The following is a 14,183-nucleotide window of genomic DNA, read 5'->3' as shown; positions in this document are numbered from 1 at the left end:
ATTACTGGCGATATCCTTGGCGAAGGGAGCAATGGCCCTTTGCCTTTCTATGACCTTACGGTTGCGCCACAGAGAGAATTACAATATATATTATAATATATTTAGAAAGAAAATAAATCGGCACTTATATGGAGGAATCCGTGTAGAAGATATTTCATCCCTCTTTGGAATAACTCGACACGGATATTCCCTGTCGGCCGAATTCTACTCGACTTCACCCACCGAGAGAGTTTCTGCTTGGGGGAAATCTCGACGTACTCGGTGAAACTCGTCGCGTTTCTATCGTCGTTCTTGCGATATAGGTACTCTACAATTGAAATAATAGCAAGCTTTCGGAAAATGGATAAATCATTTTTTGCAATTTACAATTTAGAAAAAACATACCAATTGGGTGGATCGAATTAAGAAAAATCCAGATGCAATTTCACTTACATTAGTCTTGTAATAATTCGCTCCTTTGGTAAGGGTAATCCTGTAAGAAAATTTATTGCGAATATGCATGGGGCACTTATGAATATGAATATGAGTAAATCATTATGCCGTGCCGTGCTGTGCATCTCCGAGTAGAGAAGGAAGCAAGAAAGTTTTGACGAGGAAAGGGAAAGGTATACAAGACGACTCGTAAAGCCCCGGACGTCTGAAGATTTCGTTCGGTGGAAGTTGCTAGTATCTACCTAGAGACAGATAGTAGAGAACAGGAATATTCTGTATATCGAAGGCCATAACTTCCGGGTTAAGTCGCCTGCCGTGCACGCTCCTGCTACTCGTGATTTACGGTCCTAGCCTTTAGGGGGATGTTCGGTCTCTCGGTGACGCGAATTAGCTTAAGATCGGCGCAGAGATCCTTCGCGATCACTTCCGACAACCATATTGACAGCAGATCATCAAATCGGCAGAATGCAACCCTGCTAACCCTCTCTCTTGCAAGCTAGAGTAAAAAAGAATTGATAAGGCAAACGCTTTAGACCTCGTTAACTTGGAAAGTTCGACGTACGAAAAAGGAGGTTAAACGAAAAGAGGGATGTTCTAGTATTTAACAGGGTGACTAGCTTGCTTCAAAAATAGATCGCGGCGTATCTCGGGAGGACGGTGTCACTGTCCTCGTCATTTATTCAATGTACTCAAAGGTCTTAAACGACCGCGACCGCGACCACGCTGAATTTCTAACGGAGTTGCTGCTTACGCTTTCATCCGATACAAAATCCCTACAACGAATGCAACCTAAATAATGTTTTTCCCAAAGATAAATCCATGGATTTATCTCCGTCATGATTGAACGAGCAAAAACGTAATTCGCGCGTGCAATTAAAACAGATTTGCTCGCTCGACGCGAACAAAAACATAAACTACCGAATCGATGAAACAATGGCGCGTAATGAAACCGATTCATCGACGAAAAGAAAGCTAGGACGACGAAGTTCGACTTGTTTGCGTCCGGCTTTGCTTCCAGCTTTGCTCCCAGCTTTGCTCCCAGCTTTGCTCCCAGCTTTACTTCCGAAAGGACTCATCAGCCGTTATTATGTCCTTTGCTAACGAGGAATCGTTAACTTTCCTAATCTCGTTATTTCGTTTGAATTCGCAGCGAGTTGGGCTGGCCAAAGTTTCTATCTCCTAGCATAACATACATTAATAGAATGCAAAAGGGAAAAAGGGTGATCGGAGGAGCAATTTATTCCGTGGAGGAAAATGTGAGAAAGGCGTCAAGTGAAATTTCATTCCCGCGAGATACAAGAGGGAAAGGGGGAGGGAAGAAGAGATTTCTCTTACTTAATGAAACGGCAACGACCGCGCACGTATGTAGGTAGCGAGTATAGGATGATAACGTTTTAGGATTGCGAGAAGAGGGAATGGTCGGTATGGAAACCGTCGGTAGAGTGGCCCCGGCGCGGTGCCCACGACGCGGTGCCCAAGGCACATCCGGAAATGGACCCAGTTCGTAATTTCCGGTACGTCCTACAAGGGGACTAGCGGAAAGAAAGGAGAACAAATCTCGACTGGTTCCGTTAATACTCCTTAATCATTTTCTACAATTTCTTCTTATTCGAATTTCGACACCGATCGAGATAATCGCTGTCGAAAGATATCGAAATACTCAAAGCGTTAATATTTATTTATCTCTAGACAGTAGAAGAGCTCCTGCGCCTGCAACCAAACTCTCCTACAATTCGAAAATAAAGAAACATTAATATGGAACCGTTCCAAATATCCTTCTTCCTTCGAAAGAAAATCCTATTTGGAAGGAAGCTGAAAGATAAAGGCCGATTGAAAGGGTGGTTCGAAGGGTGGTTCGAAGGGTGGTTCGAAGGGTGGTTCAAAGGGTGCTTCAAAGGCTGCTTCAAAGGCTGCTTCAAAGGACTTGGAAACCGCCGAAACCGCGAATCCAAATGAAATTTCGACGATCGCACCTTTAAACGTTCCCAAGGAAAACTAAGAATTTGACAATAGAAAAGAATTTTCTCTTTTTCTTTTCCTCGAGGGAACCCGCTGAAAGGCGAAAAGGTGGAAACGATAGGAAACCCTTGTCGTTTCGTTCGAACGCAAATCTATTGACTGGAAAGAAAATAAAAGACAATGCTGAAAAAGTCGAAAAGTAATTAAAAAGCGTTTCGTCCTTCGTTGGGAACTTTTTCTTCCTAGGGACAGCGCAGCGGAACTTTCAAAAGCTTCGAGTTCCGTAAAGTTGTGTCGATTGTTAACGAAACAATTTAATTAAGCTAACGAAATAAAATAAGAGAAATATTTGTTCGTTCGGAAGAGCCAAGGGTACAAGGGTATAAGGATACTTTGGTTTTCTATTTCGAACGTTGACAGCTTGCGCCTTCGTATAACGGTCCGAGGAAATATCGAAAATTTCTTCTTTTTGTCCCACATTCGTATTCGTAATACGTTGACAAGAGACGTAAATTGTTTGCTCGTAGGGATGCAATCTTCAGACACGTCCACAGTTATTACGGTTCGTTCGATGGGACACGCGTTCTTCTTCTATCTTTGGTAAAAGGCAAAAAAGGAGACAAATTACGGGGTATAAATTTTAACCCCCACCCCACCACCCCTCTTAAAGTCTTATCTCTAGATAGTAGAAGATCTCTTCGGCCCTTATCGATACCACTATGGTGTCACCGGCCGTTGAGCAACACTTTGCGCGCGTCGAGCAAGTAAGAAAGTAAATAACATTTTCCAGTCTTGCGCTGTATCGCAAGCGATCTCACCCCCTCTCTCGCGGTCGCTCTCTCTTTCGGTCTAACTAAATTTTCAAACAATGTATTCGCTTTAAAGCTCGACTACGTCGCTCGTCGCGGGAAAACCATTGCTGAACGCCTTTTTGCGAGCACTCACGTTCCACTTTTTCGCATTTTCATCGCGCGAATCATAGAAGCATTTGCCAACCTTTCCCATTTGCGTCAGAAAAGAAAGAGAAAAAGAAAAATAAATACATATGTTCGGCGAAGTGTTATTTTACATCTTCTTTTTTCCTTCTTTCCGCCGTTTCCTACATATTACGTTCGTTAAACGCTCTCATTCATATATAATTGTGGAAATATCATTTTAGGTCTCTGCGTTTCATGTCAAAATCGAAATATTCGAGATGCAGATGTAGATAATAATATATTATTAAATCATTGCATAAATATATTCACGTTAAATAAATTAAAACAATTCTAGAGAGAAAGTGAGAACGAGATTATTTATAATAATCAAATATTCTCTTTATTATGAATTTTTTTATGGTATATTAAGAAAGTATATAATTGTCAATAATTATATATTATTGAACTAATGTAAAAATACCTCGCATACAAAAACAAATGTAAACAAAATTCGTGTCATAATTATCACAGATAAAATAAAAATAGTGCGATGTTTCAATATTTATATTTTAAAAAAATATCTAATGTTACCTTTGCGCATTTCTTTTTACATCTCATCGTATTAAGAATTTCACGAATAATTTTCTTTTATTATTATTACCATTTTGCTTACAATATTTAATTCACATTTAATACCATTCTATTTCACATAACAATATTTTTATTTCACATATTATTTCATTTTTTATCTGAAAAATCTTTTTAAATGCCGTATATAGTCTAAATACAACAAAAAATGGCTATTTAGATAAATTCTCTTGTAATATTATCACAAGCTCGACATTATCCGTCAGGCATATTCTACTTCCATTTAATAACGAAAAATCCGATATATTCTTAATGCAAAATATTATTGATTTTGACTGACAATGAGAGATCATTTTAATTATAGAAATACAAATTCGATAATAATCTTAATTAATTTAAAATTCGAACGAATAAATATGTCTGGAAAAAATCAATTAGATAAAATATTTGTATTACTAACGATACGTACGATTTCAACGGCAGCTTTACTTTAATACTTCTTACATTCCGCGCAAAATAAATTTTAAATAGCATAATCATTTGTCGATTCCTTTGATGAAGTATTTTTGATTTTAATAATGCCGATCGATCTAAATAATATCTATCGTATGTAATACGATCAAGGAGTGATCGAAGAACTACCAGAATGTTGGGAACATGATTTACAAATAGGTACTGCACGTTGCGATAAATGTCCAGCTAAAACACCGTGCGTATCCATACATCGCGTACATAGTACTTCTCCGCAAGACCAACAATGATGCTGTAAGTAATAACGATAGCGGATTTCCACACGTATTATTCATTTCTCCTTTATTATTTCCCAAGCGAATTAGTTTATTCGTAGATAGAAAAAATAAAAAGATCGTACCTTACTATTAAACGCATCAAAATTAGTTGAACAAGTACATTCCTCCATATTACGAGACGACTTCCATTCTATAGCAACTGTTTTCAACTCCTTCTCAATTTGGCTGACTTTTTCTTTAGTTTTCATTTTTTCATCGTGATTCACATTTTCCTCGATAGTTTCGGATAAGGATTCTTTAACATATTTATTATCAAATTTATGTTTACCTTGAATATTTTTTCTTTGTACGTCATTTAAATTTAATAATTGACTCAAAGAATTGAATCTCTGAAAATATTACCATCAACGTTTATATTTTCCATCTTTTCGGTATTGTTCATAAGTTATATGTATGTATATACCTTTATAAGAAGTTTAACGTGATCTTCTAAAGAACTAGTATGATCATGAATTGTCAATAACATATTCTCGTACGTCTCTCTAGGGTGAATACCATTCTCAAATCTAAAATATAATCCTCTCCAAATGCTGCACAAACAAACAAACAAATATTTTCTAAATAATCCTTCTGTAGTTTATATATTACACGTTGCACCTATTATTCTGATTAAGTCAAAACGTTTATTACATAATACTTTGCGGTGCTAATTTTGGCTGGAGAACATCATTAGAATCGTCGTTCCAAGGTTTACATTCATAAAGTGGATTGATATACTCGTTCGTATTATTAGCAATATATCCCCATAAAGAATACGTTCTTTCGGCTAATCTAAAAATACGAAAATATACGAAAACATACGGAAACATATGAAACAATCTAATAAACGTTAGATTCAATCACAATTATTATACCTAAACGTCTGCCTCTCTTTTTCCGAGTTTCCAATAAATGTTCCATACTGACAACTATGTACATGGTCATGAAGCGTTAAAAGAAATAATTCATTGAATTGAAATTTATGTGGATATTGTTGTAATAATTGATAGGTTGCATCTATAAATTGAGTAAATATTGGTGCTAGTTCTTTGCCATCGCTACTAATATAGCCACAGCGATCACTGAACTTATGACCGAACGACAGCCAATCTTTTTCTATTAGTGCCTAATGAAAAGAAAACAAAAGAACACTTTTTTCTATCTACTAATTTAAAGTTGGAAATATTTACAAAAGAAATTCGTAATTAACAAATATGCGCATACCTGAAATCCTTGGATAGTTCTATAATATGGATCTAAAAGTAAACCAGCCAGGGAACATACTTGTGCAGTACGATCCCAACCGTCGCTGCAATGTACTACTACACTCACGCCAGTATAAACTGCTCGTGCGATAAACCAAGCAGTTTCCAATATAGAACGAATATGTTTTAACCATCCACTGCTTTCTAGACCATTTAAAAATGCATTCATCGATGTTGTCCTTTGTACTAATGAAACAAGTTTAAATGACAAGTTAATAGTGTATTCTTATTCAAAGTACGTATAATATTGAAATGTAGCATAGAGATACTTTTTCTTACATTCTATAAGTTTGTTCAAACTTGTTCTCATGACGTGTATATTTTCTATTCCAAAAAAATGGAACTTTATATTATCATAAAAATTTTCATTTTCATATCCTTTACCCGCTGCTCGATTCGCAAAAGCATTAATCTACATGAAAAATAGAAAGAATTATAACAAATGCGAACTGTATCGTTATATTTATAAATCAAAGTTTTACTTACGCGTGGTCTTGTATCTACGACATACATGTATTTAGAATTAGGATTTGTACAAAGTATATAATACATTATTGATTCGTCTTCTGGACATCGAGCACTAAATCCTGAAAGCGGTTGACTGCAACGACAGATAACAGCCTATAAATATACGTAAATCTATAAATGTATTCTATGTAAAACTAATTAAACGTCTATACTAAAAAATAGATAACAAACCTTATTCGAGTGCAAATATGTTAACACGGGAAGTCTTCCCCTACTTCGAAATTTTGCACTACCCAACAAAATATTGTCCGCGCAAGTGCTTGGAACATATATATATTTTGGGTATGTATCACAAAGCTACAAAAATGTTTTGATAGCTTAGAAATATTAATATTATAAGCAATAATGATTCTGACTATTTTCAATTAAATAGCATTTTGTATACCTCATAATTAGTATTCAAGTAGGAAAGAGACCATTCTTCGTTTGGTACTCCTTGTCTTTGAAATTCACTTTGTACATTAAAAAAATTCCAGCCAACGTGTTGAGGTAATTTACTCGATTGATAACTGAAGCAATAAAGATCTTCTAAATTTGCTATAAAAACGTTTTTCAATAATTATTGATTAATATATCGTATATATAGAAAGCGAGAGACAAATTTCATTTTATTAAACTTAAAATTATCAAATATAATCTTACCTGGACAAGAAAGCTTTAATAATGTAAGATAAATGTCATGGCAGTCGCGTTCCTTAGGTATAACAAAAGTAACGATATAAAAATGTTTGCACTTAATATGTAATGGTGATCCTGCAGTAGTCAAAGGTTGTTTTTCTATGTTAGATATATGAGTATACAAGACCTAAAATAATATTAATTAATATATATTATTATATTAGTTATTAACACGCGTATATATATATATAGGTAATCAATTATTAAGAAATATCTACCCATATTTTTTTTTTGCCATTTCGTTCCACAAATATAAGATCCGTTAAAGTTAAATACAATGTACCTATAGAATGATTATTACTATACTTCTCCAATAAGCGGACATTTTCTACCTGCCAATTCAAATGCTTTTAAACATATCAATCAAATTATATAGAAATATATACGTGTAAAAGTTTAATATTAAAGTAATTTACCTTTGAAATTTTTATTTGATCCATTGCATATTACTCTATACAAATATCGTATGACAATGGATATTTTAATACCCCGAATAAATATTACTTGATTGTACATATAACGACACTTATTTTAAGCACTTGCCCACATAATCATATTTTATATATATATATATAGAACTCAATTATTACATTATAACTATTTAAAAAGTTTTATTTTATCAAATTGGAATCATTGTCTATCGCTTAAAAAATATACAACAGAGATAAAACACAGATAACTTCACTATCGTTCTTAGAGCAGGATTACCAATCTACAGGGATAAAAAAACCTAGCATCCGTCCTAGGGTTTTTTTTAACAAGTTTTTTCCTAGAACATGAATTTTTTTTAGATATAACTCTACTTCGTATATATTTTATTTTATTAATTTATATAATATAATTTACATATATATACATATATACTTGTTGTTTTTATTTTGGATAAAAATATATTTCTTTATATCGTTGGTGAACTTGCGATTGTTTAAATACAAAGTATAGAAAGATTAAAAAAGAGTAAAACGTTGCGTTGGACTGTTGTAAAAATTATTTTCTTTTGTTTTCTTTTGTTTTCTTTCTTTAAAAATGTTTTGCTAAAATATTATCACCTACTATTTATATTTCTTTAAATTTTTCGTTAACAAACCCCAAATTCTGCCTCAAACTCTTCTTTAGTTATCTAAAATAATATAAGTCGACTAATTAAATAAAAAGAAAAATAAGGTTGATTAATATATCTGATTGAAACTCGTAGAATACCTTTTTCCTTTTAAATTTTTTGATCAGCGCTACATCTTTTGCTAATTCTTCCAACTCTTCCGCAGTAATAGACCTTTTCTTCTTTTTAACTTGGTCAATACCTTTTTCTTGTAAAACTTTTTTTTTTTCTTTTCGCCTTTGACGTTTTTCTTGTTTTTCTAATTTCTTTTTTTTCGTTTCAGTCCAAGATTCTGTTTGTTTAAATTTACGTTTAATTTTTCTAGGCCAAGTACCTGTATTACGAAACTCGTTTAATTTTTCTAATCTGATTCGTTCCTTTTCCTTATTCAAATATGTGATCGAATTGAAATCAATTTCTGGAGCAACAAAAGATGTAACATCGCGTCCTTTCAATTCAGGCATTCGTGGCATTTTTAATAAACCAAAACCTATGGCAAGGCTTCCCAAGTCAATATCTTTTAATCTTAAAATTAAATTACATTCGTGTTTATTATATGCTTGCACGTATGATACAAATGCCCTATTCGCTTTATCAAATATTTGTCTATCTTTCAATTGTAAGTCGTGCATAAATTGTAAACACTTTCTCGCCATATCCGAGCACACTTCCAATTTCATTTCTTGCACGTCTACCTTTTGATTTCTTTTAATAAAATCTACATACGCATCTTCATTTTTTAATAAGAAAAGTAATGCGCTACCTTGATGTCCTATTCGAGCTGTTCTTCCACATCTAAAAATACAAATTTACTTACACATAGAAACTCTAAATGTTGTTACACTTTTGATAACTCAACCGTTATCAATACATTTTGAATATACTTAAGAAGATTTGTACCTATGCACAAAGTTGCTTGCTGTGGATGGTGGATCATATTGCAATACCCAATCTACTTCTGATATATCAATACCTCTAGCCATGACGTCAGTACATATCAAAATGCCACCTTCCATTGAACGAAACTTGTCAAATATTTTGTATCTTTTTTTTTTCATTTTACCATGCAAAGCTAATACTCGTGTTTTTGACAATATTCTATAAAATAATACAATTATTTTCAAGAAAGGTCTTGAAAATAAATAAGAATAAAAATTAAATATGACTTACGTTTGTATAACATGACTGAAATAATCTACACACGCACAGGTAGATAGAAAAATCATATATTTCAAGTTAATTCCTTTTTGTTGAATGAAACTTATCATCGTTGGTAACTTATTTTCAGCTTGTACTACTGTATAATTATTTGTTAAGCTCGAAGGTGTCGATATATTAGCTTTCTCTTTTACGGAAACAAAAGCTGGATTCCTTAAACCCGCTCTGATTAATTGCTGCAATTCTTTAGTTTGAGTAGCAGAAAATAGACCCGTTCTTCTTAAACGCGGTAAATAACTTAATACAGTGTCTAATGTTTTAGAGAAACCCAAGTCGAGTAATCTATCAGCTTCGTCCAAAACTAATATTTCCTAAAAAGTGATATTCAATTGTAAGAAAAAAATACTATAAGAATAATACGCTTGTAACGTTGAGCGTAATATTACCAAAGATTTTAAGCGCTTTGTTAAATTGATACTTTTACAATTAGAAAGCATATCTTCTAGTCTACCAGGAGTTGCTACGATAATATTGGCACCATCCTTTAATTTTTCTATATCTTCGTTAATAGTTGTACCACCAACAAGTATTACTTGTTTTAATAATAAAAGTTTGTTTAAGAAATTGGCCAATACTTCGCTGATTTGAACAGCTAATTCTCTGGTCGGCGTTATTATTACAGCTCCTATTTCTGTACTTTTCCATTTGTCAGGCCGTCTCTATAAATGTTTCTAAATGAAATGATGTAATGTATCGAAATAATTCATTTATCTAAATACATACTTGTAATATTTCCAATAGAGGAATAAGAAAAGCAAGCGTCTTGCCGCTACCCGTTACTGCTTCTGCAGCAACGTCTTTCCCTTTTAAAAGGAGAGGTATACAGGCTGCCTACAAATATTATCGAGACCATTTTCATAATCAATTGTTTATAGAAAATAAAATAAAAGACAGTGAAATAAAAAGAGGTTTATCTTACTTGAACAGGAGTCATAGTTTTAAATTTCAATTCTTCGAGCGTTTCTAATACAGGCTTACTCAAAGCAACATCTAACTCTTTCCAATTTTCCGTTTCCATATTTACTCTGTAAGTACTTTCGCGATAATGTTTTATGTTAATTCAATGTTACGTATAAGAAACTACCGAAAGTTAAATATAAAGATATTTACTTAAAGGTTATGTTCGATCGTTTCAGCGTTAGTAGCGGTTAGTATCGTTATACTAAACTGGCGCGAGAGTCGATAAATTCCTCAAAATACAATATCGATTAATCTCTATCATAGGAAGGGTACTAATGTGCGTGCATTCAATTTTTAACGCATTGACTTTATTTTGATGCATTTTTAAATCTCTTCGATATAAAATTTGTGTCTAACAATGCCGGACTCTGTATTATCTTTCGATCGAGGCTCACCTTGTTTACTTTTATATACACACGACTAGGTCTAAGGCCGTAGTATTTATCTTTCCTTTTATAACAAATTGCATATGCATGACTCCGTTGAATGATGCACAATCAATCAATCAATCAATCAATAAATCAATCAATTGATCGATCGATCATTTTTTATCATCATTATTATTAATATTTTTACTTATACATAATCGCTTCGCTTATTTTCATTCTTTATTAGAGCATTCGTGTATTATAGTTGCCAACAGATTGCTGTCATTCATTTAAACATAATCTATTTTAATATTCAATTTTAAGATATTTTTCTCGTTTTTTTCACGTTTTTTTCTCTTCACCTCTTTTTATAGAATCTTTATAAAATCATACATACTTATCATGCAATACTTTAGTTAAAAACAAAATTTCAATTCAATGTACATTATTGAAATTGATATAAAAAACATGAAAAAATCAATAACAGCAATAGCAACAGCAACAGCAACAGCAACAATAACAATAACACCAACAGCAACAGCATTGTCGTTATCATTGCCATTATAATTTCTAAATTATTATCACACGATGGACATTATTATTTGGATTAACTTATTTAACATTCGAATGATATTACATGAGAGCGAATTAAATCGGTCTATCTTTGTTCTATTCAATATAAGGAAAAAAGGCGATTTATAATCTTTCTCGTTAGCAATAAAGCCATCAAAGTTCTTGATAAAATAGCACTTGTACCATTTTTCCTTCATTTTTTATTTTTTTTATTTGTTTCATTCATTTTCACGTCACAACGTAAAAATAACGTTTTCCGCTTCGTGCTTTTGTATAATATGGAATTGTTCAATTCGTTTCTTAAATCAAACAAGACTTTAAAATAGTACTCGTGTACAAATAAAGTCCTTTTTTTCATTTCATTTAGTAATCTTGTCGCATTGACATTAATACTATCTTTAACAATACTACGACGCATCAAATACATCTTTGTCTTGTACGCATTTACATGTTTATAGATGTAGCCTTCTCCTCTCATTTTTTAATGGATCTTGCGACATGTTGTCGAGGTACTCTTTTTCAACGTGAAATTGATTGTACTTAAAATGTTTTATATTCGCATGTAAGATTCTTCGTGCTTCGTTTTAAGCAATTACTCCACACATTTATTTTATTTATTTTATTCTCTTTGTATAAAAAAAGATACTTCAATCATCTACGACACCGTTCGTTCTAAAACAGCAGCTTTAAATTTTTACAATATTCTAAAGATAAATCGTCGATTCTATTCGATTCGAATAACGCATTGCATCAAAATTTATATCTTTCGTATTATTATTAGCGAGAAAATCATCAATCGTTTTAATCTTCCTTTTTTTATTTTCCTTTCCTCGATTGCAAGAATTCTAAACGGTACGCAGCAAAAGATATCTCAAAAAAAGTAATCTAAGATTCATATTCGCTATTTCGTTTTACTACATTAGCACAATTAGAAATTGTCTCAGATTCTTTTTTCTTTGTAGAAGAAATAATTAGCTACCTCTCGGTTCGATACAAAGAGATGTTATTTAAATTTTTATATATATATAATAGCCAATGATATTGATAGAGCACGTTCGAGAATCTTAAATGTATAGATGTAAGTAGTATGGTATTACTTTATAAATAACCCATATTTCCAATAAAATTAATCACTTTCAAAACGGTCGACACGACACTTTTTATATGTTTTTCTTTTGGTTTTTTCTTTCTTGTTCATATGCGCTTTCAAAACTTCACCCACGTATTCAATTATAATCGTACCAAGAACAATATGATATGATCTTATTTCTTTCGTTTTAATATTTATAATAAAAATAATCAAAACACAATATGTGCAATATAACGAATTAACAAAGTAAAAGAATATTCTGATCGTTCGTACGTTTAAGTAACTTCTTTTACAAAAAAAATAACGTAACTACAAATGTAGATAATAGCAACATATTCAAGCGTTAGGTACCATTATGAAAGTTTCTTGGACTTACAAATCTTATTCTATCTCCATAGAATACTAGTAACCATCTTTTCCATTGTTTATTCCTGGTAATAGCTACTGATTGTGCGGCAAAATGACTGGTATTGTTTGTTGGGCTCCCGGCGGAGGTTGAGGAGGTAAATATTGCATGTGTTGTGGAGGTATCGGTAAGTGTTGTGGTATAATGGGACACATAATAGGATAACTTGGAGCATGTCCTTGTGGAGGTGGTTGCGGATACGTAGGTTGTGGAGTTCCAGGAGGATTGTATGCGCTTTGCGTATGTGGTGGATTAGGATTAGCCGGAGAAGGTGTTTGACTTGGTGGCTGTTGAGGGACATGTGGATGCGGGTGCGTGTGCGGACCCATGTATTGTATACCAGGAGCTTGCGGCCCTGGTGAATCATGATGATGATGGTAAGGGTTCGTTGACATGTGTGGTGGTGGCGGTGGCGCCTGTACCATTCGTACCATTTGTTGATAAGTTGGTTGACCTGGGTAAGACACCTGGAATGGTGGGTGTAAAGGAGCTGGTGCTAATAACGGTTGTCCAGTTGCTGCAGCTACTTGCATTTGAGATGCTATATCTGGGGCTCGATGTTGCATCATTGGCACTATAAAGATTAAATCTATTAGATTTGTCATTTTAATAACAATTATTATTAACCATTATATCAATTAATGTGTGTGTGTGTGTAAATGAAATTGTGTCAATAAATTGTATAGCGCAATCGTAAATATATTAATATTTTTCTCAATGGCATTTATACGAACTAAGCCAAAATTCAGAAAGTACGATATATAAATAATATATATAAATAATTTTTTTCTTTCAGATTTGTATGTATTATTGCTGATAATAGAATTTTTATTTTATAATATTTTATTAAATATATATATATATATATCTGCACTCACCTTTTCTAAATCTAGTTACAGATTGTGCTGGTGGTTGACTGAATGCAGTTGGCGGTTGGCTAGTCATTACATATGCTGGCATGACAACAGTTGCCGGCATAGTAGCACCCGTATACTGTGGTGTCTGTGGTGTGTGAGGTCGGCTAGGTGTTGGCGTACTAGGAGATCGCTACAAATAATGAATGGATGAGTAATTGTTTGACATTCACTATTTACATAACACATACATATACATATATAGACTTACAGGTGTAAAGGGCTTAGCATTGGGATTAAATTCCTTGGCATTAGGATTTAAAGTAGATTTTTTGAAAGCATTAGTTATTTTTTCAACTGTTGGTTCTTGCACATTTGATTGCACAATAGAAGAATTTTGTTGTGGTTGCGGTTGCTGCTGCTGCTGTTGTTGTTGTTGTTGTTGCTGTTGTTGTTGTTG

The 14,183-nt window shown here is 33.1% G+C and overlaps 3 protein-coding genes across 5 annotated transcripts in view; all 3 read right to left on the bottom strand.

Moving 5' to 3' along the window:
* Window positions 1-3,941: 3,941 nt before the first annotated feature.
* On the bottom strand, window positions 3,942-7,762 carry LOC106793061 (myotubularin-related protein 6). 2 transcript variants are annotated; one of them, XM_014759670.1, is made up of 13 exons: window positions 7,572-7,762; window positions 7,374-7,487; window positions 7,120-7,282; window positions 6,863-7,014; window positions 6,649-6,774; window positions 6,436-6,570; window positions 6,229-6,361; window positions 5,909-6,135; window positions 5,560-5,810; window positions 5,336-5,476; window positions 5,109-5,235; window positions 4,768-5,034; window positions 3,942-4,659 (listed from the first exon to the last, which is right to left on the bottom strand). In XM_014759670.1, the coding sequence occupies exons 1-13, from the start codon at window positions 7,593-7,595 to the stop codon at window positions 4,516-4,518; spliced, it is 2,004 nt and encodes a 667-aa protein (XP_014615156.1). In that variant the 5' UTR covers window positions 7,596-7,762; the 3' UTR covers window positions 3,942-4,515. The 2 variants fall into 2 exon arrangements, with proteins under 2 accessions (XP_014615156.1, XP_014615155.1); XM_014759669.1 differs by having other exon boundaries at window positions 7,374-7,502; window positions 7,572-7,760.
* Window positions 7,763-8,010: 248 nt separating this feature from the next.
* LOC106793013 (probable ATP-dependent RNA helicase DDX55 homolog) lies at window positions 8,011-10,676 on the bottom strand. Of its 2 annotated transcripts, XM_014759581.1 has the most exons (8): window positions 10,583-10,666; window positions 10,392-10,506; window positions 10,196-10,303; window positions 9,859-10,131; window positions 9,425-9,783; window positions 9,155-9,352; window positions 8,356-9,049; window positions 8,011-8,275 (listed from the first exon to the last, which is right to left on the bottom strand). In XM_014759581.1, the coding sequence occupies exons 2-8, from the start codon at window positions 10,488-10,490 to the stop codon at window positions 8,234-8,236; spliced, it is 1,773 nt and encodes a 590-aa protein (XP_014615067.1). In that variant the 5' UTR covers window positions 10,491-10,506; window positions 10,583-10,666; the 3' UTR covers window positions 8,011-8,233. The 2 variants fall into 2 exon arrangements, with proteins under 2 accessions (XP_014615067.1, XP_014615065.1); XM_014759579.1 differs by having other exon boundaries at window positions 10,392-10,676.
* A 42-nt stretch (window positions 10,677-10,718) lies between these two features.
* LOC106793012 (ataxin-2 homolog) overlaps window positions 10,719-14,183 on the bottom strand; it is a 6,285-nt gene continuing 2,820 nt past the window's right edge. Inside the window, exons 8-10 of the mRNA XM_014759578.1 lie at window positions 13,995-14,168; window positions 13,748-13,916; window positions 10,719-13,443 (exon numbers count right to left, since the gene is read on the bottom strand). Coding sequence (XP_014615064.1) covers window positions 12,905-13,443; window positions 13,748-13,916; window positions 13,995-14,168 — 882 coding nt within the window. The 3' untranslated portion in view covers window positions 10,719-12,904. The remainder of the gene's footprint in view (window positions 13,444-13,747; window positions 13,917-13,994; window positions 14,169-14,183) is intronic.

Source organism: Polistes canadensis, unplaced genomic scaffold (assembly GCF_001313835.1).
Source record: "Polistes canadensis isolate GaletaPanama2010 unplaced genomic scaffold, ASM131383v1 scaffold_10, whole genome shotgun sequence".
In the NCBI taxonomy this organism is placed as follows: Eukaryota; Metazoa; Arthropoda; class Insecta; order Hymenoptera; family Vespidae; genus Polistes; species Polistes canadensis.
This window is presented reverse-complemented; position numbering and strand designations above follow the sequence as displayed.